The sequence below is a fragment of the Betta splendens genome, chromosome 17 (genome assembly GCF_900634795.4).
Source record: "Betta splendens chromosome 17, fBetSpl5.4, whole genome shotgun sequence".
Taxonomy (NCBI): Eukaryota; Metazoa; Chordata; class Actinopteri; order Anabantiformes; family Osphronemidae; genus Betta; species Betta splendens.
The window spans coordinates 6,662,135-6,689,141 of NC_040897.2; the positions used below are offsets into that span (position 1 = coordinate 6,662,135).

The following is a 27,007-nucleotide window of genomic DNA, read 5'->3' on the forward strand; positions in this document are numbered from 1 at the left end:
CCACGTACGGCTCTCCACGACCGAGAGACTAAAAATAGCATCAGGAATCCCCGCATCAATTCAGGAGGAGGAGGGGGGAGGAGGCGACGTCAGGTCATAAACCCCTCTTTCCAGCGCTTTTCTTGATTTGTCACGTTCTTTACTTGGAGACTTACACCGAGTCGCATCTTAAAATACCGTCTTAAAGCGGACAAAAGCTGGAATTGCACCGATCGCGCGCAAATCGCATTAGACGATTTATTTCACGACACACAGAGGCGCGGTTGAAAATTTCATAAAATACAACAAATTTAAAAAAAAAAAAATGAAAGCAACACACACACGGGGGGTTTCTCGGAGCGGGTGGAGGACGCGAGAAACACACCAGAACGACTGCAGCGGCCAATGGCTGAGCACGTACACGACCGCGCGTGTTCCCCGTTAGTCTGTGCTACGAGCGACAGAACTCTGCCATGACCGGGAGAGCCCCCGTTCTTAGGAGGAGACTATTGATTTTCCTGCTGTCATTTCTAATTATCATTGATGCGTCTTCCGCAAGGAGAGAGCCTTCAACCTCCATCAGATAAAAGGTATGCCCTTTCCTTCCTCCTCCTCTTCCTCCTCTTCCCCCTCGCCTTTCAGGTCTCCAGCATTAGTTCAATGAAGGCTGTGAGGAGAGATCACATGATCAAAGTGTCACTACGTGTAACTAACAAGCGTTGTGTCCGGCTGCACTGCTTCCCCTCTTCTTTAATGGCGTTAATGCGTTCTGTTCTCTGTCATAGACGTGAATTTTTTTTTCAGCCAGTGAGTTGGTCCTTTCCTTGAAACGGGATTTGAAGGGCGTTTTGGCCGGAGATGCCTTTTTTAGGTGTTTTGTGCAGCTCGGCCCGCTGGTGGGCAAAGCGGGGGGTCACTTGGTCACCTCCTTTGTGTCGCTCGCGGCTCTGATGATGAGACAGGGGCCGCGTCTTTGAACCTTTGCATTAGTGATGAGCCTCCTCCTCGCTTTGTGCCTCATCACCATATTTTACAACTGGGCAGACTGGGCCTTTCTTGTCCAACGCCGTCGCCTCCGCCCACGCAGGTATGCATGATGTGCGTTCGCTCCCATGTGGACACAACACTGTCACACTGCCCATCGTCCTCACACAGGTACATCGTAAACGGACCGTGCCCTGTGTTTTTCCCCTTTGCTTTTTTATCCTCCTCGTCAACAGCTGCTTCATGTAACGCTGTGACATCACGGCGCCCTGTGAACGCGGGTTGATGGTTCAACGCCTCTGGTCGAGGCCACGTCGGGCGAAAGCAGCGTCCGCGTTTGTCGTTGTGAACCAGAAGCAAACAAAACCCAGAGGCGCGTTCGTCATCGGCGCTTCAGCGCTGCCACACTTTGATTAGAGGCGATGACGCGTTAAAGGCTGGTGAGATAATGTCTCAGGTAACGATGGATGGGAGCCGATTCCAGGTGGAAGCGCATCTTTGAAAAAGCGTAAACCTTCTATTGCGAGCAGCCCGTTATTGTTTTAATATATTCTCTCGTCATCTGAGACTTGAGCACTCACTCCCTCCACTTTTGGCCTATTATATAAAACACGTCAGCTGATGTTTAATAGCCGGTGCAGCATCGTACCTGCACCTCCGCCGAACAGCGGCTAAACTGCTTAGTCATTTATGCATCCAGTTGGCATCTAACTAATGATCTGGGCCGTCAGAGATAAATCCCAGCAGGCCTTGCTGCTGTGGCGGCGGCGGCCCGTATCTCCCAGACGGGCTGTCTCAACTCTGCCCCCCGTGTCATCTCACGCCGGCTGCACCGGGCGTGCGATGAGGCCGCAGCCGCGGTCGAGTCACGACTCAGCCCCGTATCGCGCGGGATCGTGTGTTGTTTATAATGCTTGAAGCCGCACTGTATCTGTGATTACGCGGGGCCGGCGGCGTCCGTCCAGCGGTACAGCGCTGAGTGAGATGACTGTCATCGTCAGGACAAGCGCCTAATTCAATTTCACCAGCTGTTGATGCTGTTATGCTCCTTTAGGCTCGTGGCAGCGCTGCAGCCAGCAGCCGGGTGCGTTTTGAACTGGTCACCAGTCAGAGTCGGTGCTGGGGGCATGAGGGGAGCAGAAAGGCGCCGGTCAGTGGATTTGAACCCAGGCCCTGATGGCACCGACCAAGGCTTTAAACGCAAACTGCTGTAAATGTCTGTTTTAATGAAGGGGGTTGCGTGCCACGAAACGCCGCGCTGGAGGAAACGAGCGCAGGTTGTATTTCACTGTTACAAGGTCACAAACGCGCAGACACAAATTGTTTAGTTAAAGGGAAAGTCTAACGAGCTGATGAGCGCAAACGATCCTCAGGTCATTTATGTTCTGTTTCTATGTGCCTGAATGAGACGCAACGGCCCTGTTGAGTTGAGCAATATAGTCATTTAGGAGTGAAATCTTTGAGAAAGATTTGTATTTAAAGCTGATGGAGTTATGAAATGTAATAAAGTAAAACCTTAAGAACGGGTAAAAAGCCCACAGACCCATAGAACTATGTATAGAAGAAGAGATCAGCCAGTGTAAACAGACATTAAGCTAATCTGTATGTGTGAGTAATTATATTTGGTTTACTTCACAGAACAACACATTTTCAGTTGTCCTCCTCTTTTCATTTGAACTCTTTTGATCTATTCTGTGTTGGTGCACCTGCTCTTTTTAGATATGTCTCATCCCGTCCTATTTCCTTCTTACGCACACACTATCAGCGTCTCCCTGTCTTCCTCTCACGCACACACGCATGCTTACACATCTCCCCGCTTCGCCTTAGTTGATTTTCTCTTTCTCTGTAATTACGGGCTTCTTGCTTCCTATGTTGCGTGTCTCAGCCATTGGCCTCCTCCGTGTTTCCTCCTCTACCATTTTAGTGTCACAGATCGGCCTCTGCTTCTGTCTCTGGGAGCCAACGGGGACAGAGACGCAGAATGTGGCTTTTTAAGATGGCCGGACCAGCCAAGTCTGACGCTGCATGGGACGAATCGAAGACGGTTTTTTTTTGCTAGAAAGAGGCTGTTTTAGTGAATTATTGCGGTGATGCTCTGGTTGTGGAGATGTGTGTGAACAAGGATGGATTAAAATGGGAAAAAAGACAAGGCTGAGGGAGGAACTGTGGACTTTGGCTTCTACAGAGGGCTGGTGAATGAGTGTTTATGTGTGTCCAGGAGTTGTAAAGTGTAATTCAATTATTCATGTGGAAGCAGTAACATGGCTTCTCAAACTAGCCAATGAAACTCCATCTTGCCAAGGAACTCACACAGGTCACAGCAACCAATTACTTAATGAAAATGATCAGGTTTCTAATGCAACCCTGGCCCAAGCTGTGCTCCAAACTCCTGCCGTACGTCACGTATCTATAAAAGAGCGAGTACCTCAGTGTTTTTGCAGCGGTTAGGCAAACTGTGCCACCGCTGCAGTCTTTGGAGCCATCAAAACTCCAAAAGGCTGAGGCAGCTATGAGGAGAGGATTATTACTTATTAAGAAAGGCTTATGTATGATGGAAAAGTTGGCTTCGTCTCCTGCCTTTTTGGCTCAGACTCAACTCAACTGTCTTAAGCTACAAATGCGGTGTGTTTTTTTGTTTATACTAAAAACATTAAAACAAATTTTTGCATTTATCTAAACAGAATACTCATAAATGAGTTTTTGGCCACTCCATCTCTTCACGTTGGCCAAAAGAAGCGTCTTTAGTTTATATTGTGACAGACCTCAGAGAGATCAAGCAACATGACATTCTTTTAAGAGCTGCTGTGTGATTAGAGAATTGCCATATGTCTAACTTTTTATTCTGCACCAATGTCACTGTGTCACTGTGAGACAGACTCCATCAGTTGTTGAGTTACGTGTTGGAATTCTGCCACTCCCTCAACCATCACATCATGACCTGAGAGACTTGAGTGAAAGTTTATAAAAAGCGGCAGAATTTGCCGTATCAAAGCAAATATGTGCACTTTTTAAATTTTACATAATCCTTGCAGACAGTCCCCAAGCACTGCTGGCCGGCACCTGCCCGTCCTTTGGCTACAGGCGCCGCGTTGGTGCTGCGCGTCCTCCCTCCTTCAGCACCACGGACAGCGCCGCGTGCGCCCAGCCCCGCTCCGTCTTCATCAGCGCGGCGACAGTGAAGCCGTTCCCCGTGTTTTAATAACCGTGCGATCGGCGGCTCACGCACACACGCCCGCGAAGCGTTCGCGGGGCTCCGCATGCAGCACCGACTCTCAAGATTTTTGCTCGGCACTACAAAACCAAGCACATTCTGTTAAATTATTTAAACAGCAGGCAGCGAGCGAGGCTCGGGGTGTGTGGCATGAGGTAATCGCCGAAGCTTTGTTTAGCCCATTTAATGATTTCAACGAACCAACAAGTGGAAATGTGTTGAAAGTAGAAACGGGGAGCGTGCGCGTTTTTAGTCGTGATTTTTAATACGCTGACGCCCGACGACGGGACGAGTGAGAACGGATAATAAGAATTATATGTGGGCAAAGCTGGTGTTTGACAGGCCTATGGATCCGTTTGGGTGACGTAGCAGTAAAAGTGATTTCTGATTATGCTCGGTGGTTATGGCAACATTGACAAAGTCGATCTGTTGCGTTCACAGTGGATTAAAATGATCGACCATGTGAGCAAGATTCAAACACCTTTCTGCATCTCGATCGTCCTGTTCTGGTAGTATCACCCTTAAGGGGTGATCGATCCGCTGCAACCTGTGCGCATAGCAGGCAATGAAGCGATATTCAGTCGAAGGAGGTGTTTTGGCTGAACAGTGACGTTTTAAGGCAGGTCTTGGTCAAACCTACCAATGATAGAAGTCGGTCCTATTCTGCTGGGACCGATCGCAATGAACGGGTGTCGGAGCTCTGCACGGCAAAGGAGCAACCACAGCGAGACGAGGCGATCAAGGGGATGCGGCATCGGTACGCGGGAGCTGTCCATCAGCACCACATCCCCGACGAACAGCACGGCAGCAGCGCGCAGAACCGAGACCCGGTCGCTCCCGTTTTCAGCCTCCCGCCCCCGCCCTCTTCTCACCACCGAGACCGCACTTCGACCGCCGCCGCTCACCGCCAGAGCCTCCAGGAGCTCCCCTGTCTGAGCCAGCCCTCCCGGAGACCCGTGCACAGCGGCGACCCTCTACCTCCGGCGAGCTACGACACCGCCCAGCGAGCGTCACACCGAGGCGGTGAACCCAGCACCGGGCAGCCGGCGCACCTTCAGCAGGATCCCTGGGCCCCGGCCGACACCGGCTCGAAGCAGCAGCAGCAGCAGCAGCAGCAGCCGCCGCCGCCGCCGCAGTCGGAGAAGCAGCCTGTTTTTCCGAGCTGCCACTGCAGTTTTTCCAAGCAGGAGGCGAGCCTTCCTCAAAATCAGCACCATCCTGCCGATTCTCTCCCACCGCAGCCCTCCCCATTATTTCCGCCGCCTATACCACCTCCACCAACATCGTCCTCCTCCTCTCTGCTGTTTTCCCGGGAATCTAAAAGAGGGGATCATCTCCGAAGGAGCGCCAATAATTACCAACAGGCGAGCATCGTGGAACGCTGCAGGGGAGGAGGAGGAGCAGGAGGGCACCGAGACCACAGGCAGTTGTTGCAGCAACAGCAACAGCAGCAGCAACAGCAACAGCACAGTCATTTAAGACTCCAACAGAGGGACCCCTCCCCTGAAGGATTCCGCGTAAACTCACTGAAAGGACGCTCTTTAAATGTATGTGAGTCAACTGAGGCTAACAGGAGAGCAATCGAGTGTCAGGCTCAGGACCCGCAGCAGCAGCAGCAACAGATTCCACAATTGCGAGCGCAGCAGCAGCTACTGGTGGGGAGCAGCTTGCCTATCAACTATTGCGCCAGCGCCTCAGGAGAGCTATGTAGGACTCACCAGGCTCCACTGCTGCAACAGCAAGAGCAGCAGCAGCAGCAGCAGCAGCAGCAGCTGCAGCAGAAGCGGCAGCAGCAGCAGCAGCAGCAGCAGCAGCAGCAGCAGCAAGGCGCACTGGGGCTCTGTCCCCAGCGTCCGCAGCACTGTGAACAAGACCGCAATAAGTCTGGCAGAATCACCGTGCGAGGAGAGCGGGCTCCGCACAGCCGCGTAGCCCCCCCGGTGTCACAGCAGGCGCACGCGGGGAACTCGTCTGCGACGGGCAGCCACAGCAGCAAACAGAGCCCCAACTACGGCTCGAGCTATCACCTGTGGCCAGAGAGCCCGCATAAAGGAGAGGAGAGGATACGCATCGACCTCCATAAGGTAGATTTCTCTGATTTTCTCCCGGGGGCTGCGACCAGATTCGCCCCGAACTCCAACAACAAACTGTCCTTTCACTGGGCGACCACGCCTGTCATATGATTTTGATAAAGCACAACCACCCATATGTGTTCCGCGCGCGCGCCCCGTTATGTATGCGAGCTGCCAGTCACCGTTAGACAGGTTAACCACCCCCCCCCCCCCCCCCCCCCTTCCCCCGTTTAACCACGTTGAGCGCAGCCCAGTGCGCGACATTACTTATCTAACCTACCACGTCTAATCGGCCGCACGCGCATACATGCGCAAGAAGGCGAATTGCCAAAGCGCGCGCGCGCGCGCACACACACGTATGCGTGCGTGTGCGCGGTACAGACACCTGTTCCATGTTGCGGTGTTGTTCTGAGTAGCCCACCGAAAATATTCAAATGTCGCTCGCGGGCAGACGAATTAGGAACAAAGCGCGTATTGTTTCCACGGAACAGAGACATTATATCATTGTGGCTTCTAGACGCCGCTTCTGATACCGAGGCTCGCTTTATGCTGTTAGGCCCGTACCTGTCAGCGTGAACAGCTGCTGCTCAACGCAGCCAAACTCACTTTACACAGCATTACGTGCCGTATGGACAGCTGGCCTGCGCATAAAAGCCACTATTTGCTCTAATCGACTTTTATAATATGTGCATAAAATAAAGATGGACCAAAGTGATTTCACAGCAATAAAAAGAGCGACCAAGGACTTGTTCATTAAAATGGGTGAGGACACAATGTCAAGCAAGGGTCATATAATGAGGTAGGGCCTGTGTGTCATCACTTAAGGTGGAAAGTAGGAAAACAAGGATTAAATGTAGGCTCGAGGGCATTTTAAAAGTTCGCTTGTATAAAGTCTAATTTGCATCATTAGAAGATTTAGATTCCTTTGCAGTGCCAGCATTATTTTGTGAATTCTCGGATTATCCTATAGAAAAACTCCACCTGACTTCCATTAATATTCCGTGGAGTATTCCCAGCATCCTCTCCCAGCACTGACTCCTTGCGCCGGAGCAGAGGGGGGAGAGCGGCTGCGGCGTTGGGAGAACGAGCGCCAGGCTCCTTCTTAAAATGCTAAAACCGTCCCCGGGCGCTGAGCTGGCGCCGGTAGCAAAAGGTGGGGTACATCGAACCACCTTGACATGACTGTCCTGAACTTGGCTCGGTTTTGGAGCATCAGCAGAACTGAGAAATGGCCAGATGACTGAGGGGAAAGTAAACTTTCATTCTTGAAGTTGCCTCTGTTGTGTCCATAGCATCACGTCTGTTCAGGTGAATGAATGAACGCAGTGTGTCCTTATCTGGTGATGATGATGAGGATGATGATGATGAGCACAGAGGCACAATTTAAAGCAAATTACCAACAAGTAGCTAAGAATAAATTCATACGTTTACTCTGTGACATTATAAGTTTAATGGTCTTATTGATTCTGGTTCTGACTTTTCGTTGTCATCATTTAAATGACTGTGATTGCTGAAAAGAGAGTTAAAAGTTAAATATGAACCTGAGTTGCATCTTCGACTAATTGGAGCAATATAAAGTAGTCAATGTCCAAAACAAGCTGCTTGGTGGTAAAATGAGCACCCTGGTTATGTCACTTGTTTTATAGTGGCTTTCTCTCTGTCTCAGACATCTTGTATTAAATGTCTGCCGGAATCACTACAGTGTATATCACATATCACTACAGTAGTGCGGGCATCTGCATTAATCCCATATTAATCATGAAAGTGGAAATCAGAGAAAAAAAGAAAAACGAAGCAGTCGCTGAGATGAAATGCTTCGATACGGATATTTTCCCTTATCTAATATTTGTGGCGCCGCGGTTCCGTATTGACTCCGTCCTTTTAATGAGACGCTAACTCGGCTCCTTTTTGAAATCCCTTAAACAAAACACTTGTGACAGAACAAGCCCGATAACGTGTATACAATTACAGTATCCCGCTGCACACCCTGAAACCCTATCGCCCGGCCGCCGAGCGGGCGGCAGCCAGGACGATAGTGTGTCCTGCCTCGGCAGCATTGTGCTCTGAAAGGTGCATTGCTGCTTCTATTGTGGCGGGTTGTGTAAGTACTCTAATGCTCGCCACTTACTGCTATGGTGATACACTGTAGTACACAACCGCTGGTTTCTCCTCTGGGTTTTTAAACATATAGACTCAGGAATCAGGGCTTGTAGCATCAGACGGGGCCTCGGTGTTTAATACAAACGGGGCAGAAATGTTCCTAAAAGGAAAATACAAAAGGTGTTTTTTTGTTTTTTGGCCTCGATTTTAAAATGTTGATGCATTTGTGTGTCATGCTTGGGATGAGGCGAAGCAGCTAAAACAGGCAATAAAGTCTGAGTTTACTGAGTTAATATTTACTCCACACTGAAAACTATAGATCCTAACATTAAGACGTTTGCATAGTCATAGTGTATTAGTTATTATAATAAAATGTAGGCCAGAAAGACAAACGTACACAAAGAGAGATGAGGAAACATAAATATTCATCGCTGGTTCATCTCCTGTCACATCACCCGCGCGCGTGCGTGCGTGTGCGTGTGTGTGCGCGCGCGGGTCAGACGACTGCCTGCCCACCCTGCTGGAGAACATAAGGTTGTATGTGTCACTGCAGAATAGATGGCAAGACAGGCGACGGGCGCTATTACAGCAAAGCCTTGGGTGCCGCTTCTGCCACGGCGCAGTCCAGCACGAGCCGTGACGCACAAAAGGTCAAAGCGGCGCACGTCAAAGTGCCGCTTGCCACCGACTTAGCGTCTTTTCCAGGCTGTCTGCGGGATTTAACGTTTAGCACCGCGTTCGAGCGTGAATGGTTTGCTCCAGAGGCCCAAACAGTTGTTTCCCGCTCAGTTCTCCTCTTTAATACTTAGATGTCGACACTTTTCAGCCCGCATTCATTTTAAGGCTTCGTTTTATATCCTTCTCCCGTTTCCACTATTTCTAATAACTATAATCATTCCTGCGCACACATGCTTATTTGCTTCTCCTCCGGTTTAAATCAAGCCGGGCGCTCAGGTGCCGCCGGCGCCGTCTTTAGCGGCGGTTTATCTCATCGGCTGCGTGTTTGCGTTGGACGCGCGTTGACGCTGAGGTAACGTCGGACGCGGGAGCTCGGAACAATTGATGCGGACAGATCGGCTTCCAGCGCGATGATTTACCCGTGGGCCCGCGTGGGCAGAAGCATTAGGCTGATTTAAACTTTTCCCTATCGGCCATCTCTCAGCGGCTGCCGCCGCCGTTTGTTCCCTATGGAAGGCCAATCAGTCCGTATCAAACTATTCATGCGCTTGATCTGGGCATAAGCATGCGCAAAAAGCATGCGTAAGACACACAGAACGCCCGTAAATTACGCGCGATTACATTAACGGGTGCAAAATACGCATGTAATGTAATAAAGACAAGCGTAAAAAACAGGTGTCTCGTTGCTGTCTCAAAGCATGCGTAATTTACGCTTGCTTGGCTGGACATTGCAGGCGTAAAATACGCCCGTTCGGCTGCAAAAAAAGCAGGCGTAAAATACGCCCGTTCGGCTGCAAAACAGCATGCGTAAAAAACGCTTGCTCGGTTGGACTAAGTTGCGTTTACACGAAATCGGAGAAACTACGGTCCCGCCGCAATACACTGAGGATTAAGTGCTTCTTCAAGTCATTTGCGGTACATCCACAAACTATTGTACCAGGACTATTGCGAAGACAACACGCAAAGTACAACTAGTTTAATAGGATTTTTGTTTTGTACATTTTGATTGGCGAAGCTGGTTTTTTCCCTCAATTATTTGAGGTCAGTAAATTACCTCCAGACTCGAGCTACGGGATGACTCGGAAACCAGAGAAACCCTCGTACCTGCGTTGAACGCAACATACATTAGGCTCATTCACCAAAACAGTTCGTTTCACAGTCTAAAACGAACATTCACAGATTTATTGTGTAATTAATTATGAAATATCCACAACCAGACTCATACATTCCCAAAGCAAACAGTGATTATTATTGGTAAACAGTGATTATTGGAATTTAAATCCAAGCTACTGCATGTTTTTCTATTGTTGGTATCCATCACTCAAATCTAAGTCAAAATCTAAATCAAATCCTTCTAACTGCACTTTTGCTTTCACTGGTTTTTCCAAAGACCACTAAATTATTTTTATTCCGCTATGTGCTGTCATAACATCTAGCACTTGTGTCCTAATGGCAATTATTTCACTCAGAAAAGTTTGTTATACAGCTTTCCATCAGCACAGGCGCACCACAGGGATGTGTCCTCTCCCCACTGTTCTTCCTCTACACAAAAGAACCAGCTGGAGCTCAACACGCTCTAGACTATGAAGATTACGGTGGACTTTAAGAGGAGTTCCTAGGGTCCACAAGCTCCTTGGACCTGAAGTGGTCCCCACACATAGACACGCTTCTTCCACCAGAGGCTATGCTTCATTCAGATATCATTTGGGAGGTGAATTTTCCCTTGATCTTCGGGAAGATGTAGCCGAAACCTTGCTTACCTGCTTAGTCCCCAGCGCTGTTCACCCGATCTTCATCAGCACTGATGATCTTCCTGGTCTCTAATACTATATGCTGGATATTATATGTCCTGATTATACCAACACCATGACAAGGTCTAATCTGACATTGTTTAGAAATGTTACACCCCCAATTACATAATGTGTCACATTCTACAATGCAAAAGATGAAACAGATCATGTACCTCTACTGTAAAATACAGACGTAACTGTGGACATTTGTAGAATTTTTTTTTATTTACTGGGGAATACTGAAATCTATTTAAAATAGTCAAGTGTTACACGTAACCACACAGGCGTTGGTGCTATACAACCCAGTACTGTACCTTCTTTATCTTTCTAAACACTAATATAAACATTACCTGCCATAATCAAACAGAGAAAACAGATGTTACAGAATTTGTCTTTGTGAAAAGTGACATTAAGTGTACACACAGAAAACTTTGTATCAGGAGCAATAACAACCACATCATCTTAGGTAAATGGACTCTTTAATGCATGCTTGAGCCCTAGTTGACAGCATTAAAACCAATGGCCACTTGTGCTTCTGGTCTATGATGCGTGTGCACGTTAATCTGTAGAGGACAAAAGACAGTAATTGTTTAATGTAGAAGGCATAATTCATTAGCCAGTAAAAGTCATGTGATCACATGTTTGATAATGATAAATGATCAAAACACATCTCTAGGAAAAGGAATTACTTGTTTGTGACAGACTTGTTCGACTGAAGCATCTATATATGTCATATTTAAGAAAAGTTATTTTCCTGACCTCACCTCTATTACAACAGAAACAGCACTTCAAGCAGCCCTCGGTTCAACGAATATGCAGAGAGTCAATTGACTCTATGACTTGTGAGTTTTACTTTTGCTGACACCACCTCGCATGACAGTCCAGCCATCACGTGCCTCTTTATCGCCGTAACAGCTTGTGTCTATAAGCACTGTGGAAATAAAACAAATGACATGAAATTAGTGAAATAGTTTTAAGTCTCAAAATACATATTACAGTACACTAAACAGCAACAGAGCGTAACAGGTTTCAACATATACCTCGCTCTGCTCACTAAAGTGCAATTACTTCTTCATATACAGGGTGGCAAAGAAAACGGGAACTAAATTAGGTCCGCTGAAAAGTTCTAAGTGACCGTACTGTCACGCTGTATTAGCGCAGCTAGCTAGCTAAAACATTAGTCCCCTAAAGAGCAGAGGCATAGACGTTTTAACAATTATTGAACAGCTGCTGAACAAAGCAAAACTTACGACACCTTCATAACAGTTCTGCGTAAACACACACCTCCATGTGTTGATGAGTGTAATTCCCACATAATTAAACAAATAGGTAATGAATTAGCATGTAGTATGCAGTTAGTCTTTGTAATTATAAAGGCCTGAAAAACAAGATTTCACTTGTCAGTCTGCAGTTAGTACCTTGTTGAGCCCCCTGTTGCATTTCCTTGACCTCCTGAGTATATTTCTCAATGTTTTCAAGGATGTCTTGTACTGCTGTTGCATCCATCAACCTCCCTCTTGAGCACTCCAGACAGCGTTTAAGGGTTTTCATTCTGAAATATGTGAAAAAATGTATATATTAAACAGGACGGATTTACCCTTATCATACACATACAGTAAACATATATACTGTATATATGTTTGTTCTTTTTTGTTGCAAAGCATGCTATAACTACTGACATGACAATACCACTTTAAGAACTTATAACAATTAATAAATTGTTAATGTATGCATGTATGCAACGCTTCTGCAGTAGTACTGTAAAAATCTGAGTACATTTTTGTGCACCCAGTAGCGAATCTGCGAATAGCGTGCTAGCTTGACCACAGTTAGTGCATGATAATGATAATGAACAGAATAGCCTAGGACTTTCTTACCTTGTTAGAACTGTTTGAAATGCGTCATCTGGTGGACTGTCCCCTTGTAGAAGTCGAGTACACTCATTAACGATTTGTTTGCATCGTAAAAGGAAAGTTCTCTGAGCCATTATGATGCTAGTGGTAGCACATTTTTATTGTGTCATAATCTTTAATCTAACGCAGACGACAAGACAGTAAAATTCACTATACTTATTGTAGCGCCGCTCGCTGTACACATGTGCTACTCATTGTCATAAATAGATGCAGTAAGATTAATTACCGAAAGGATCAAACAAGCTACAGTTGCCGTTTGCTCCGGTGTGTCACCACGGTCAAATGAACCGCCGTTTACTTTTCCGTGGTCAAATGAGCCGTCGCTATATTCAAGGTGCGCGATTCGTGCTATAGTTACGGTAACTGTTGCGATCACTGAGAAAAGCCGAGACTCTCACTTTTAGGAGCATCTGGGGCGATATTAAGATAAATGTTGCAAGGAAATGAATTAAATTTAAGAAATTACAGAATTTACAGTGAATGTCTAAATATATTCACTAACGGAAAATATAAAGAGGCAATTTGCCTCTTTTTCTAAATCTTGGATTTGAATAAATTACTCAAATTGGGACATCACTACCTAGTACTTTATAGACTACTACCACAGGAAATATCAACTTATTTTACTGCATAGTTTTTAAATAATGCATAAAGTATCATTCAGTAAGTTCAACTGACACCAGTAGCTGAACTTTGCCCTTTGATAACTCCTGTTCTACTACAGCAAATATCCGGTACTTTTACTGTATATTTTTGGAGTAATACATTACTAAGTTTTCGTATAGTTAAATAAATTTAAGTCAATGACCAAACTTGACCCTTTAATTAAATAAATTCTGCCAATTTAGAGACTGGATTCCATCGAAGTTGCCTCATAGTTCTACTTAGTACTTCATATACTACTACACAAAGTATAAGCTCATTTCACTGTACATTTTAAGAGTAAAGTGTCGATCCACTGTCACATGGTAAGTAAACAGACAACCAATTAAGAAACTTTGATTTTGAATAAATCATGTTACTAAAATTATTAGATTAGTAATATATAATCTACTGGGGTAGATTATAGTAGTAGTAGATTATTGTCTTGCCAATGGGTAATAACTAATTTTACTGTAAACTCTGCGCAACGTACCACTTTTCTTGTGTGAAACTACATCATATTGTGGGGAGAAGGTGATAGTGAGGCACAGAGGATCAGCTATTGGTTGTAATGCTAATTACTGTACACTAGTTTATGAATGCAAAATAGGTTGATATTTGCTTTGGTAGTAGACCATGAAGTACTTAGTAGAACTGTAAAGTAATGATGATGTACCAATGTGAGGAACTCATTTTATGGAAGGTCAAATTCCAGCTATTGATGTCAATTGAATTTACTGTACACTAGTTTATTTATATATCACTTCAAAGCTATACAGTAAAATAAGTTGATATTTGCTGTGGTAGGAATCCATGAGGTATTAAGTAGAGTTAAAGATGGTCAGACACTTTTGCTCCAAAACTATACAGTAAATATATTTGATATTTGCTGTGGTAGTCGTCCATGAAGCAGTAAGTAGAACTGTGAAGGAAAAGTGATGTAACATTTTGAGGAATAGGAGTTGTCAAAGGTCAAAGTTCAGCTATCGTGTCAGCTGTGGATGAGAGGCTATGAAACGGCTACAAAAGCTGGATGACAGACCTTTTTTGAGTGAAATAATTGCCAATAGGACACAAGTGCTAGATATTATGACAGAACATAGAGGGAGAAGAGCAGTGGGGAGAGGACACATCCCTGTGGTGCGCCAGTGCTGATGGTGCGGATGCTGCCCAGCCTCACCTGCTGCCTCCTGTCAGTCAGGAAGCTCCTGATCCACTGGCACGTGGGTTTGGGGACGGTGAGCGGGTCAGTTTGTGGTGGAATATTCCAGGAGTGAGCTAAAATACAAAAATAGGATCCTGTTCGTCTTCATGACCACAGACGTCAGGGCGACAGGCCTGTAGTCCTGTATTCAGTCAGGCTGGAGATGATGGACTGGAGGGGGGTGGCCTTTTGGTTTTTTGCCTTTGATAGAATTGTGTATGATAATTGAGACATTATTGCTGACATGACACGTCTTACTCATGGTCCTGGTAAAACGTTCTAATTTTTTTTCGTTGTTCCTAGTCAACCTACAAACTATTTGCAGGATGAGGACTCGAACAGGCAACACTGTGGATGAGAGGCTGTAAAACAGCTACAAAAGCTGTATAACAAACTTTTCTGAGTGAAATAATTGCCATTAGGACACAAGTGCTAGATGTTATGACAGCACATAGCGGAATAAAAATAATTTAGTGGTCTTTGGAAAAACCAGTGAAAGCAAAAGTGCAGTTAGAAGGATTGATTTAGATTTTTGACTTAGATTTGAGTGATGGATACCAACAATAGAAAAACATACAGTAGCTTGAATTTAAATTCCAATAATCACTGTTTTACCAATAATAATCACTGTTTGCTTTGGGAATGTATGAGTCTGGTTGTGGATATTTCATAATTAATTACACAATAAATCTGTGAATGTTCGTTTTAGACTGTGAAACGAACTGTTTTGGTGAATGAGCCTAATGTATGTTGCGTTCAACGCAGGTACGAGGGTTTCTCTGGTTTCCGAGTCATCCCGTAGCTCGAGTCTGGAGGTACTTTACTGACCTCAAATAATTGAGGGAAAAACCAGCTTCGCAAATCAAAATGTACAAAACAAAAATCCTATTAAACTAGTTGTACTTTGCGTGTTGTCTTCGCAATAGTCCTGGTACAATAGTTTGTGGATGTACCGCAAATGACTTGAAGAAGCACTTAATCCTCAGTGTATTGCGGCGGGACCGTAGTTTCTCCGATTTCGTGTAAACGCAACTTAGTCCAACCGAGCAAGCGTTTTTTACGCATGCTGTTTTGCAGCCGAACGGGCGTATTTTACGCCTGCTTTTTTGCAGCCGAACGGGCGTATTTTACGCCTGCAATGTCCAGCCAAGCAAGCGTAAATAACGCATGCTTTGAGACAGCAACGAGACACCTGTTTTTTACGCTTGCCTTTATTACATTACATGCGTATTTTGCACCCGTTAATGTAATCGCGCGTAATTTACGGGCGTTCTGTGTGTCTTACGCATGCTTTTTGCGCATGCTTATGCCCAGATCAAGCGCATGAATAGTTTGATACGGACTGATTGGCCTTCCATAGTTCCCCTCTCATTAGGCGTCCACCGGCGTTTCCACCGGCACCCGCGGACGGCACCTTGAAAGTAAACACTCCGCCGAACAATTAAATGTCAGCTCCGGGTTCACATCCTCCTGTGTGCGATGCAGGAGCGGCGCTGCTGATCTCGGAGAGCGCTCACTCGAGCGGTTTGGAGTTTCGGCGACAGATGGCAACACGCGGGCAGTGAGTATTACGATGAATCTGCTTTAATAAGCGACTGTTGCTTCCTGTGTTTCGCGTCCACTCTGAGCGCCTCTGTTGCTGCTGCCCTCAACTATATTTGTGTTTCCACGCGTGTTGCTATGGAGAGACCAGCCTGCTATTGTGTAGCGGGTTGTCTCGCGGGGGCTCCGAGTTTGGTCAAGGAATCATGCGCAGAGCAAGATTATGTTTAGTATTTATGAGTGGCTGACGTCACTGTAAACGGCGTTCAAACAGTTCTCCACTACATATAGTTCAGTCGCTTTGCGTTTCATTCGAGCGCGCCGGCACAAGGAGGGGCGTGTTGAATTACTTGCAGTCCAGTTGAACACAAAGAGTGGCGAGAACGTGTGATTGGGGTTTCCTCAGTCACCGCGCGCACTCGCCGGCGGGCGCGCGCGCGCGCGCGCGGCGGCCGTCTCGGCCCTGCCAGCAGTCAGTGCAATTTGTAACTCGACTACTGAACCACGCGCGATGTTTCTGCTTTTCTAATGCGTGTTGCAACGTACAATTTACTCGCGGGTCCCTCGCCCCGCGGCTCCTCCGCTTAATAAACGGCCGCTCCTCCGGGGAGACGCCGGCCAAGCGGCGGCGGCCGTGTAATGCATCACAGCAACGCATATGCTTTATGGCTAATTAGGTTATTGATCCGAGGCGGTTCCTGCGGTGGGACACGAGCGCTGCACCGGCGACCGCGCGTGCTTGAGTAATGCAGCTGGGAGCAGACGTTTGTCATTCATTACAGTGATTCAGACGTACAGTGGTGACCTCCTACCGCGTGTGTGTGTGCGTGTGTGTGTGTGTGTGTGTGTGTGTGCGCGTGTTGTATGTGCGTGTGTGATCACTACGTTTTGCTTGACATTATACAGTGTATACTGTACTAGGCCTTCGTGGCCCTGGGGTCAGAGTTTCTGCTGATCCCTGGAGCTCCTGTACTTTTTTAATTTACAGCACACACAGCGGAACAATGAGGCCTGTTCACACTCAGGGGACCGTGCGCCACGGTGGCTCCACGCCAACGCGTCAACACAGAGGACGAGCTCGTTTAGGCTGCTTTGCCTTAGCTCCGGGGGGTCCTCGCTCCCCCTCGTCACCTGCCAGAGGAACACGACGCGGCGACAGACACAACATAGCAACAGCCGCCGGCCTCAGAGGTCGAGCTGAGAGGACGGGGCTTCGTTTGACGCGTGTCCGCGTACAGTGTGTTCTGCTGCGTGTGCGCCGTGTGTTTGAGTCCGAGAACTGGTTCTAGGCCCCGGGTTTTAATTCTGGACCCGTAGCCTTGTTTACAACGAGACGGGGGTCTCTGCTGGATAAATGCTGCTTTGTGGACGCTCCCTGTGTGTCCCTCTGGCTCATGTTAATGGTTTCTATGGTGTCGGGCTCCTATACAGCAGCTCCAGCTCCCATTATCGACCTCCCTCCGCTTGTTAACCCCTTAATGGGCCGGTGGTCTAAACGCTTCTCCCTTTGTCACTGCCATTCTCTCTTTAACCCCTTCGCAAACACTTCCACGTCCCCGTTTCAGTCTGGAGCGAGTCCATTTCATTTCATCACTCATATCGCAGAAAAAAAAGCCTTTTAAAATAGAATCAATTTACACTAAAGAACCCAGGGGGCATTAGAAAACGGCACCACTTAATTTGGTGACCAATAAAAAAAAAACTATCTGGAATCTGGAGCTCAGGGCTGTTGGAGTCACTCCCAGAACTTTGATCATTCAAAGACCTAAATAGTGGCGTGAGAGGCGGACGCTCTGGACTGTGGCTGCAGTCATGGTGACGGTGAGTGCGGTAAAGTGCGGTGGCTGCGGCTCTGCTTCTCCGGACGCACCTTTAGAGGAATACAAATGAGCTGCTTCTTTTTTTTTTTTTTTTATACTGGCCTCTGTTTCACTTCACCAGAGGAAAAAAAAGGGGGTTCAGAGCCAGATAAGGATATTCAATTAGCCTGAGTCTATAGAAGCAGCAGCCAGAACACGCTGAAGCCAAGTGACATATGGTAAGGGCTCTCTGTGTTAGAGTGGAGCAGCTATGACACCTGATATCTGCTGCTTTAATCTTGTCACTGTTTCAGTAATTGTGCCATTGCAGCGTCAAGCAAAACAGGGGAGGTCCACAAATACAGCGCACGTCCGGAGCAGAGGTCTGGAGATTAACACCCTCGTACAGTATCAGTGTAGGTTTGTGTTTAACCTCTATTAGGATTATTTAGTAGCGTTTGAAGTTGATTTAAGACGACTCGCTTTGACTCCCCCGACCCCCCCCCCCCCTCGCGTCCTCCAGCCTCTCCCGTTGGCTCGCGTCCTCCCCCCGTCATAAATCTCCAGCAAGATGTTTCCAGGCAACCCTCCAGTCAATCTTTACTGAGTTTGTTTTGCTATCGATCCGTCCCGCGCTATACGTCGCCCCGGCTCCTCGCGGCTATCGATGTTTTTTTTTTTTTTTGTTTTTTTTGGCCTCAGGGAGAGAAAGGAGCCGGGGCTCGGCCTGAATTTACACAGGGCTCGTTTTCAAATGACTTACAATCACCTCACCATAAAAATAGAAGTTGTCAGGCGGTGACATTTATGCATCCGGGCCCTTGTAGGGTCTCGGAGAAGGGACTGTAGTTTGATGAGACGTAAAGATTGCATAGCGCCGTACGCGGGGCACTTAAGGGTGATAATGTCTGAGTGGGATATACGAGCGCTGTGCTGCTGCAGCTTGTCAAATAGCCACCGGGGAACAGTCAGCTAATGAAGACGCTTTAGCCTCCTGGGGCCTCATGGACTTAAGATAGACTTCAGGCTTCTGTGGTCAGTCGTCATTGATCATTTTGATTAGTGGATGCTTCACTTGCATAATGTTACACTTTACTGTCAACACGCTGGTTCACAGTCACTGTTCTGTGAACATTACGCCGTGAGATTGACCTTTGAACTTTGGCCGCCACCATCTTTTTCCTTCCCTTCGTGGTCATCGGACAGAATTATGAATATGATTCAGCGATTGACATCATCGGGAGCGAAATTCAGTCCTGTGTGTCCCTGATCTACAAACGAAGGTTTTTACACCCCCTCCTTTAATTTGCTGGAAATTAAAACGTTCCTAATGAGGCAGCGAGCGTCCCGTGGGTGAAGTCCCCCCCCCTCCAGCTCTAACCCCAATCTCCCCAGGACCCAGTTTATACGACACGCACGTGAAGTAACCTTGCTGGGCCCTAATTATGGTGGCGTGATGTCTCTGTTGAACGCTGCACATTATTAGTCCTAACAATAAGATATTCCCACAGGTGTGCTGCTCTGTCCTCCTCCTCTGTGGAGGCTTGTTTTCTGGCTACTTCTCTCGTTTACTGTCTAATTGGAGAGTGAGAGACAGCGGGACCGTCAGGGAGACTGGGCCAGTTTTTCCCTCATCAAGCCACGATGATTTTAATAACAGCGCGTGTGGGTAATGTTCTCACAGGGATTCTGACACAGAATTAGACGTGACATCTTTCCTTTACACTTCTGCAGAGTCTGTTAGTAGCAGCCGCAGCCCCTGCTCCTGTCATGACAGTTTAACGTGTTGAAAGGAGCCGTTTCCAGGAGAAGGTTGAAATCCTCTTTTCATGCACACTGAAGAAGATGGATATGTTTCACATGGCTCACGTTATGGGCGTGTGTAGATTGTTAAACGGATCCACCGGCGCTGGTACAGACGACCACGCTACAGTTTTAACCACACAATAGACATCTAGGGTGGGGGGGACACTGTCCACTGTTACATCTCCCCCACTTTTTATGGACTCTAGTTTCACAGTGTGTGTGTGTGTGTGTGTGTGTGTGTGTGTGTGTGTGTGTGTGTGTGTGTGTGTGTGTGTGTGTGTGCGTGTTATGGTCGGGCTGATGGGGGGGTGCATAGTTGAGTGCATAGGTGTGTATATACATGTATATATTTATTAGCATATACTTCTTTAACATCCTTTTTTTTAATTAGAATTATTAACTTTAGTCTAGTTGAATTATTCTAATGAAATGTACCTTTATTTATGTTATTTAATCTTTATTCATGTGTTGTTATGTTACTTCATTAATTTATCGTCAGCTGCCGGTGTTCTCTCTCTTTTCTTGTCCTGGGACGCCCCCACAGAGGATACGGACACCTCAGTGCAGCAGACACCGACCACTTGCCACTAATTGGCTGAACTAAATGACAGTAACAGTGTAAGGCAGTGATGTTTCCATCGCCTTAACCGTGTGCTTTGAGTTACCTAAACGTAACAATAAAAGTATAAATTATTCATGAGCTGCAACAAATAAGGCAAATATTTCTAATGCCGAAACAAAATTAAACAGAACCATTCAGTCTCACCTGCTCTGAGAAAGCTGAAGCTGAGAGGAGGCTGTACTGTAACGTGTTGTGTTTGACTGCATTAGTGAGCTGTGTGTAACCAATTAACTGCCAACTGGGTGTATTTGCTCATTTAAATTAATGAACGTAATTAGAATACAAAACATCCAACTCCCTCCTAAAAAACGTAGGTCAGAATATTATCGTAACATTATTTGATGAGGTTCCACTAAGAGATATAATGACTGAAATGGAAATGGAAATGAGGCCATTAGGTCAAAGAGAGGCTGAGGATTCTTACATACACAGATTTAGAACATGGGACTGAAATCACTGAATAAATGTTCCTATCAGTAATAATCACAGTGTCCATATGCTCAGAACACTGTGTGTGAAGTTCTCAGAACTTTTTAAGCTCCGGCTGCCACTTCAGTCCCCAGGACCGTCTTTGTGAAGCACTTTTAAAGTCGTCCCACAGAAGCAGCCATTATTTAACAGCCGACATCCCTACAGACATATAAGAACATTGAGTATGGGGCCATAACACTGGGCCCACGGAGACTCACCCTTTCGGCTGCTGCAAAAATAAAAGTCTGCGTTTAAAAATGACAGTTTTTAATTCACAGACAGCTCTCGTTCCTGGGAGATTTTCGGAACGTCTGCGCTATCGTTTTTGAGCATTTGATGCTCTGACAAGGCTCTGCGGGAAATATATACCGCCGCTTCCACGGCTGCGCCGCGCGGACGGAGGGGGTTCCGTCGCGAGCGCGGGTCCGGGTCCCGTAACGATGCGCGTGCGTGCTGGTCAGGGACGGACGGAGGAGCCGCGGTGGCCGCCGGCCTGTCACAGAAATGTGACAGCGTGTGGCGCGCGGGGAGCGACCGGAGCGCGTGGCCTGCGGCTCTCACTCACTCCAGGGGCTGCACAGACGCCCACGGACGCCCACGGGGAGCCGGCTCCTCATCTTTCATTCATCTCTTCTTCTTTCATCCCCTCTATCGCTCACATTCCCCTCATTTCCAGATCCCCGCCTTAGTTTCTCTCGGTCGCCTTTTGTTGCGATCCTCCTTTAAAGTCACACTCGTCAGCGTCCGTCTCCTGTTCGCCGACGTTACGCACACACGTGGGTCTTGTCAAACGGTTCCTCCTCGCGCTTGTTTCTCGGCTGCGCGTCAGTATCCGACTTAATCCAGCCACACACACACACACACACACACACACACACACACACACACACACACACACACACACACACACACACACACACACACACACACACTAATTAAACAAACTGGCACCCGCACGCGCGTATTCACAGAATTGGACGCGTTTGATTTCATAACGCGCATTTCCTCCAGCGCAGCGAACCAATACCGCTCTAAACAATTAGGCTTCTTTTTTTTCCCCCATTAGATTTGATTCTGGCTGTGCAGAAGAAGACAGAAAGAGAAACGGAGCGGCGGCGGAGAGTTCGCCTTCATTTTAAACCGTTCTGCACCGAGGCTTTCCAATTTGATTACGGGGCTCCGTTTCTTGGAGCCTGGACGTCGCGTGTCATTCACAATGAAACCGAGCCGCTGGTTGGCTGGACGGGAGGCCGTCAGGGGCCACGCGGCCCCCCTCCTCCTTTTAGATGAAATATGAAGGGTGAAATATGAGGCGCCAGTAGCTGCGTAAGTGGGTGAGAGTGAGGGTGACTGTGTGAGACTGTGAAGGGGGGACGCGAGGACTCCTGCTGCACAGCCTCTGCAGGACTCGCCAGCTTCAGAGTCATGCTTTGTGCTACTTCACCGACTCGGACCTTCAGTATTTTTACCCGCTCGCAGACAAACGCTCTCCCGGGACCTTTGGGCCCGTGCTGACCTGGTTCACTGTTGAACGCTTACCAGGAACAGGTAACTCAAGCCGAGGCTGTAACAGCAGCCCCAACACCAATCCTCCCGCGGGAGCAACACTTCCTGCCACGCTCTCCGTTTACGTATCGGCCTCCTCTCATGGCGTGGCTGTCACAACATGGCTTACCTCAGAATTATCATCGTGTAATTGGTCACCGGAAACCCACTTGAGGGGATGTTATGTAAAAATGTCCTGAGTGGAAACTTTTCATTGATCAGAGCAAAGCAGAGTATTTACAGATAGTAAATAAAGTCGACTCAGCGTAGTATTTGGCGCCTCTCTGTGACCCCTGTGTTTCTGTTCACTGTGGACGGTGACTCTTGGTCTCCTGCCTCAGTGGATACCGTCGGCCATGTTGCTGTTGTTTTGGGGCTTTCTCTCCGCAGCCTGAACAGAGCTTGTGTCATCAGCCGTTGTTTGCTGTGGCTGAGCCGCTGCCACGGTTTCTTTCCTTCACGACACTTTCCAGATTGTTGTGTTGACTGAGCTCCGCGCCCATTCAAAGCCTGCGCACATGTTGCCTAAGGATAAAAACTGGTTACAGTTCTACTGTCGACAGATCCAATAATGTCCACACGATAAGAGAACTGTATATGAATTCATTTATTATAGTTTTTATTTAATTGGATGAATTTATAAGCAGCCACGGCGTTTGGAGCAGGAAGGGTTTTTTATTTTACTGAAGGGGAGATCTGTCAATAATCTACAGCCTCACTTGCTCTGAGGTCAAAGGTCACTGTGATCAATGAATCCGCACCCTGAGCAAATACTAACATTGATTTTACTTATTTGACTGGCTGCTATATCTTAACTTGCTTAACTTTATACAAAGGCGAGTGACACCAACAAATGTCATACAGTAAATGCCGAGCGGCGGCGTTCACAGGGCTGGGAAATGTAAATACACAGCGGCTACAGTAGGCAAATATCTAGGACAAAGACGCGAGGAACTGATGGCTGGGTGGGTCCAACCTCCGCTCATACCCATCCTGAATGCTTCATATATTAACCTGTGAGACCTATATTTAGAAATGAGGCATCTCAGAAATATCCCGACTGAGACTAAACTGGTTCAGAGCAGGACTTCAGAGCTTCTTCCTTCCTACTGTACATAAAAGACTAAACGACATCAAGCCTCGATATTGAAATCCAAAATAACAGCGACGGTTTGTTGTTGTTTAGTCCCAGTTAAAGAGAAGATGCAAGACATTAAGGAGACTGATTAATCTAATGCAATTAAACTGAAACAAGGAATTAAGACACTGCTAAAGACCTACAGCCTAATGATATGTCAGTTCATTTTAAGGCCATGCACTGAGCATCATAACAGGTTTTCAGGGTGATTGCTTTTCCTGGACTTCTCCTCTCTCACTCATTCTTTCATCTGTGCTTCACACTCAGTGGTATCTTTTACAACATATTGTGTTTTTGAGTTATTTCTGTTAAGGAAGAAAAAAATCAGAGGCACAGACAGGTCTGTGTCAAACTTTAGTTATGTTTGCATGGCAGGGAAATAATTAAATATGTAGTGATTCTAATTCTTACTGTCAGTAAGCTGCAAATTGCCAGAATTCACCTTTTGCAAAATAGATAAAAGCGGCAACAAGACACTTTATTCCACTCAGTGTCTGAAAGACGAAGTTTATTTAATTCGGCTCGAATTAAAATGGGAAAATTCAGGCACTGCCTGCTCTATTTTTACCCCGCGCGCCAAGAACAATCTCTTTAGCACCACTGGCGTATCAGCATCTACAGTAAGTCTGCAGTATTTCCTGTCATTCAAACCTTAAGTTCACTCACGACTCAGTCTACAAAAATGTAGAGGGGCCCTAATGGCGCAGATTAAAAAGCAATTTAATACAGAAAAGGGGATTAGAAACACTATGGGCTGCACTAATCCTTAACCTTTAGTCCTGTTCTCATGGAGCCACAATATGTGCAAGCTGATAGCATCGCAGGACCGGAGTTAGTAAATTTCCATTAAGGCCGCCCTTCTTTATTCCCACCAGCACATTTAAAAGCATTAGGCATGCTTTGTCAAGGCTAATAAAGAGGGCCAGAAGCGCTAGCACACACCCCGACTTGTTTTGGAAAAGGCACTGTTCCATGTGAAGTTTTCATAACCCATTATGATAATCTGCCCAGTCTCTTTAGGCTGGAGGGGGGGCACAAACAGGCAGCGAGACGCTTCCAGGGTCGAACCCGGACGGGAAAACGCCCGCACATCTGGAGCAAATGACTCCAGGAGCCTCTGCTTTACGAAAGCGAGCGCTGACATCGGCCTCCGAACGCCGCAGACGCGACGGCGTACGGTGAACCCAGAATGGCGGTTCTGCCTGTGTGGAGAACCTCCCTCTCCGTCCGCGGTGCGCTCTGTTGAAGCCCGCTGCTCATCTCCGCACGGGAAGAGTGTTTCTCTGACAAGAAACAGGGTCACGTAGGGCATTAATCATTCATATCTAAATTTGTGCAGTGCAAAGATTCAATTTTCTGCACTTTGTAGGGTCCGCTATTGGTTCTGTGGTTTTATTTATACCTCAAAGAGCATTTATTATTTATTTGTTTTCCGTGCCATCCGGTTTTGAAGGCGTTCGCTGCGAGGAAGAGCTGAAAGCTTCGAAACTGACAAATGGTGGCGGGTGCAGTTTGACTGTTTAACGGAGAACGGTGTAAAAAACGGGTGGCGTTTTAAAGACGAACCCTTTAAAGTTCCGGGTTCCTGCTGCATGTTTGAGGAGAACACTAAAACCGGTGAATCTGCTGTTCAAGCCAATAGTTTTGCAGGCTGCTTCCCTCTCTCTGCCCTCAGCCACGATGCTGGAACTCCCACATCAACGCTCTATTTAAAGTCCAAACCTGTCTCTCCAGCCTACTGTCAGTTCCTTTACGTATTCGCTTGCTCTGCTGTGGCGGTAGCGCTCATCCCTGTCCCCTTTGCACGTCCGCAGGCCACAACCGAGCAGAAGAAGCTGAGCCATGCTGGATCCAAGCCCTCCCTCTCCGAGAGCAGCGGCCGACTCCCTCAGATAGCCATGAACACCTGCAAGTACAATGGCGGAGTGGTGAGACCACTGGTGGGCAGCCTGGCGTCCTCGTCGCGCCGCAACCTCGCGGAGCTCGACTCGGAGACGCAGCCGCTGCAGACGCTGCACAGCTCCGGCCTGGAGGTGGTGGTGTCGAAGGGCAGCGGCGGGGAGGACCCGAGCAAGGCGTCCAACGAGAGCCTGGTGCGCGAGGGCAGCGGGCGCGGCGGGGGGCGCGCGCCGCAGAAGAAGAACAGGGACATCGGCTACAAGCTCGGCCACCGGAGGGCGCTGTTCGAGAAGCGGAAGCGGCTCAGCGACTACGCGCTCATCTTCGGGATGTTTGGGATTGTTGTCATGGTGACGGAGACGGAACTCTCGTGGGGGGTTTACACTAAGGTGGGTTGTGTGTGTGTGTGTGTGTGTGTGTGTGTGTGTGTGTGTGTGTGTGTGTGTGTGTGTGCGAAGTGTGAGTGGGAGCGTTTTGTGTGTTGTCACCGCCATTGTTGGGTTTTGAGTTGTGCGGGGTTGACAGCTGTCACATGCATGAAGAGTGATTATTAGCGCAGACGCTGACGTACATTATCTAACAAAGGTGTCGGGGGTTTACTGTAAGTAGAGATGCGCTGACACGGGATCAGCACGGGGACTAATCCACCATCCACCGGAGAAATAACCAGATTGAGTTTTTTTTTTATCGCTCTATTGCTCATTTCGAACTTTACGCCCGGATTCGTTACTAGTTCAACATTTTCATTATTGGCATCAGATCGGAGTGGGGCCAGAGGGCTGGTTTCACTACTGGTGCCATTGTGGCTATCTGTCATTCCCTTTGAAGCCAGCATCTAAAATCACGGCCGTACCTCGCAGCAGGGGGAGGGGAGGGAGAGGAGATAATGGAAGGGAGAGAGAGAGAGAGAGAGAGAGAGTCAGTGGGAATAACGGATGGGAATAAAGAGATGCTTTAAACTGCCCACGTTTAACAGACCAGTATGACCACAGCTATCACAACATATGGGATCTCTGTGGATGAACACTATGAATTCGGGTCATGTTGACCAGGTCACCACCCACTATCTCATTGTTCATGCTGTAAGGCAGCATTTACCAAGCCGTTCACCTATGAGAGTCATTTTACTCTACATTGGTCTCAGTTCTGAGTGTGTGGCTGTTTGTCTCTATGTGGGCCCTGTGATGGACTGGACCCACCCCCCTCCTCCTTTACCCAAATGACAGCTGGGACAGGCTCCAGCACCTTCATAACCCTTAAGAGCGTTAGGATAATGGATGGATGCTCTCCACCAGCTTTGGACCTTCATATACTCAAAGGAACGAGATTTAAGTACATCAGAGCAGACGTACGCTGTTTTATAATGCTGCGTTGGTTCAGCGGGAGCTGTCGCGTGGCACTGCCGCCGAGAGTAGGGGACATTTTTAAAACACCACTGCTCTTAAAGATACTTTGAGACTCACCTGCCAAAAAAGCCTTTTAATTAATGATGATGCTGATGCTGGATGCTTCAGATGTTGGACTGGGCTGCTCCTAAAGGTGATGGATTATGTCTGACATGTTTATTTGAATGCTTTGGTTATAAGTACAGTAGTTATGTGTGTGTCATATG

The 27,007-nt window shown here is 47.3% G+C and overlaps 1 protein-coding gene and 1 long non-coding RNA gene across 5 annotated transcripts in view; one reads left to right on the forward strand and one right to left on the reverse strand.

The window, feature by feature from the left end:
• Positions 1-4,128: 4,128 nt before the first annotated feature.
• Positions 4,129-27,007, forward strand: part of kcnn1a (potassium intermediate/small conductance calcium-activated channel, subfamily N, member 1a) — a 40,155-nt gene continuing 17,276 nt past the window's right edge. The window contains exons 1-2 of one of the 3 annotated variants that reach the window (XM_055503574.1): positions 4,129-6,258; positions 25,311-25,784. In XM_055503574.1, the coding sequence (XP_055359549.1) occupies positions 4,921-6,258; positions 25,311-25,784 (1,812 nt within the window). In that variant the 5' untranslated portion in view covers positions 4,129-4,920. The remainder of the gene's footprint in view (positions 6,259-25,310; positions 25,785-27,007) is intronic. The other 2 variants (XM_029131040.3, XM_029131042.3) reach the window with 2 other exon arrangements.
• LOC114844031 (uncharacterized) lies at positions 11,275-13,932 on the reverse strand. 2 transcript variants are annotated; one of them, XR_008692983.1, is made up of 4 exons: positions 12,692-13,932; positions 12,233-12,366; positions 11,579-11,745; positions 11,275-11,377 (listed from the first exon to the last, which is right to left on the reverse strand). It is a non-coding gene; the product is annotated as an uncharacterized LOC114844031 (long non-coding RNA). The 2 variants fall into 2 exon arrangements; XR_003783673.3 differs by having other exon boundaries at positions 12,233-13,927.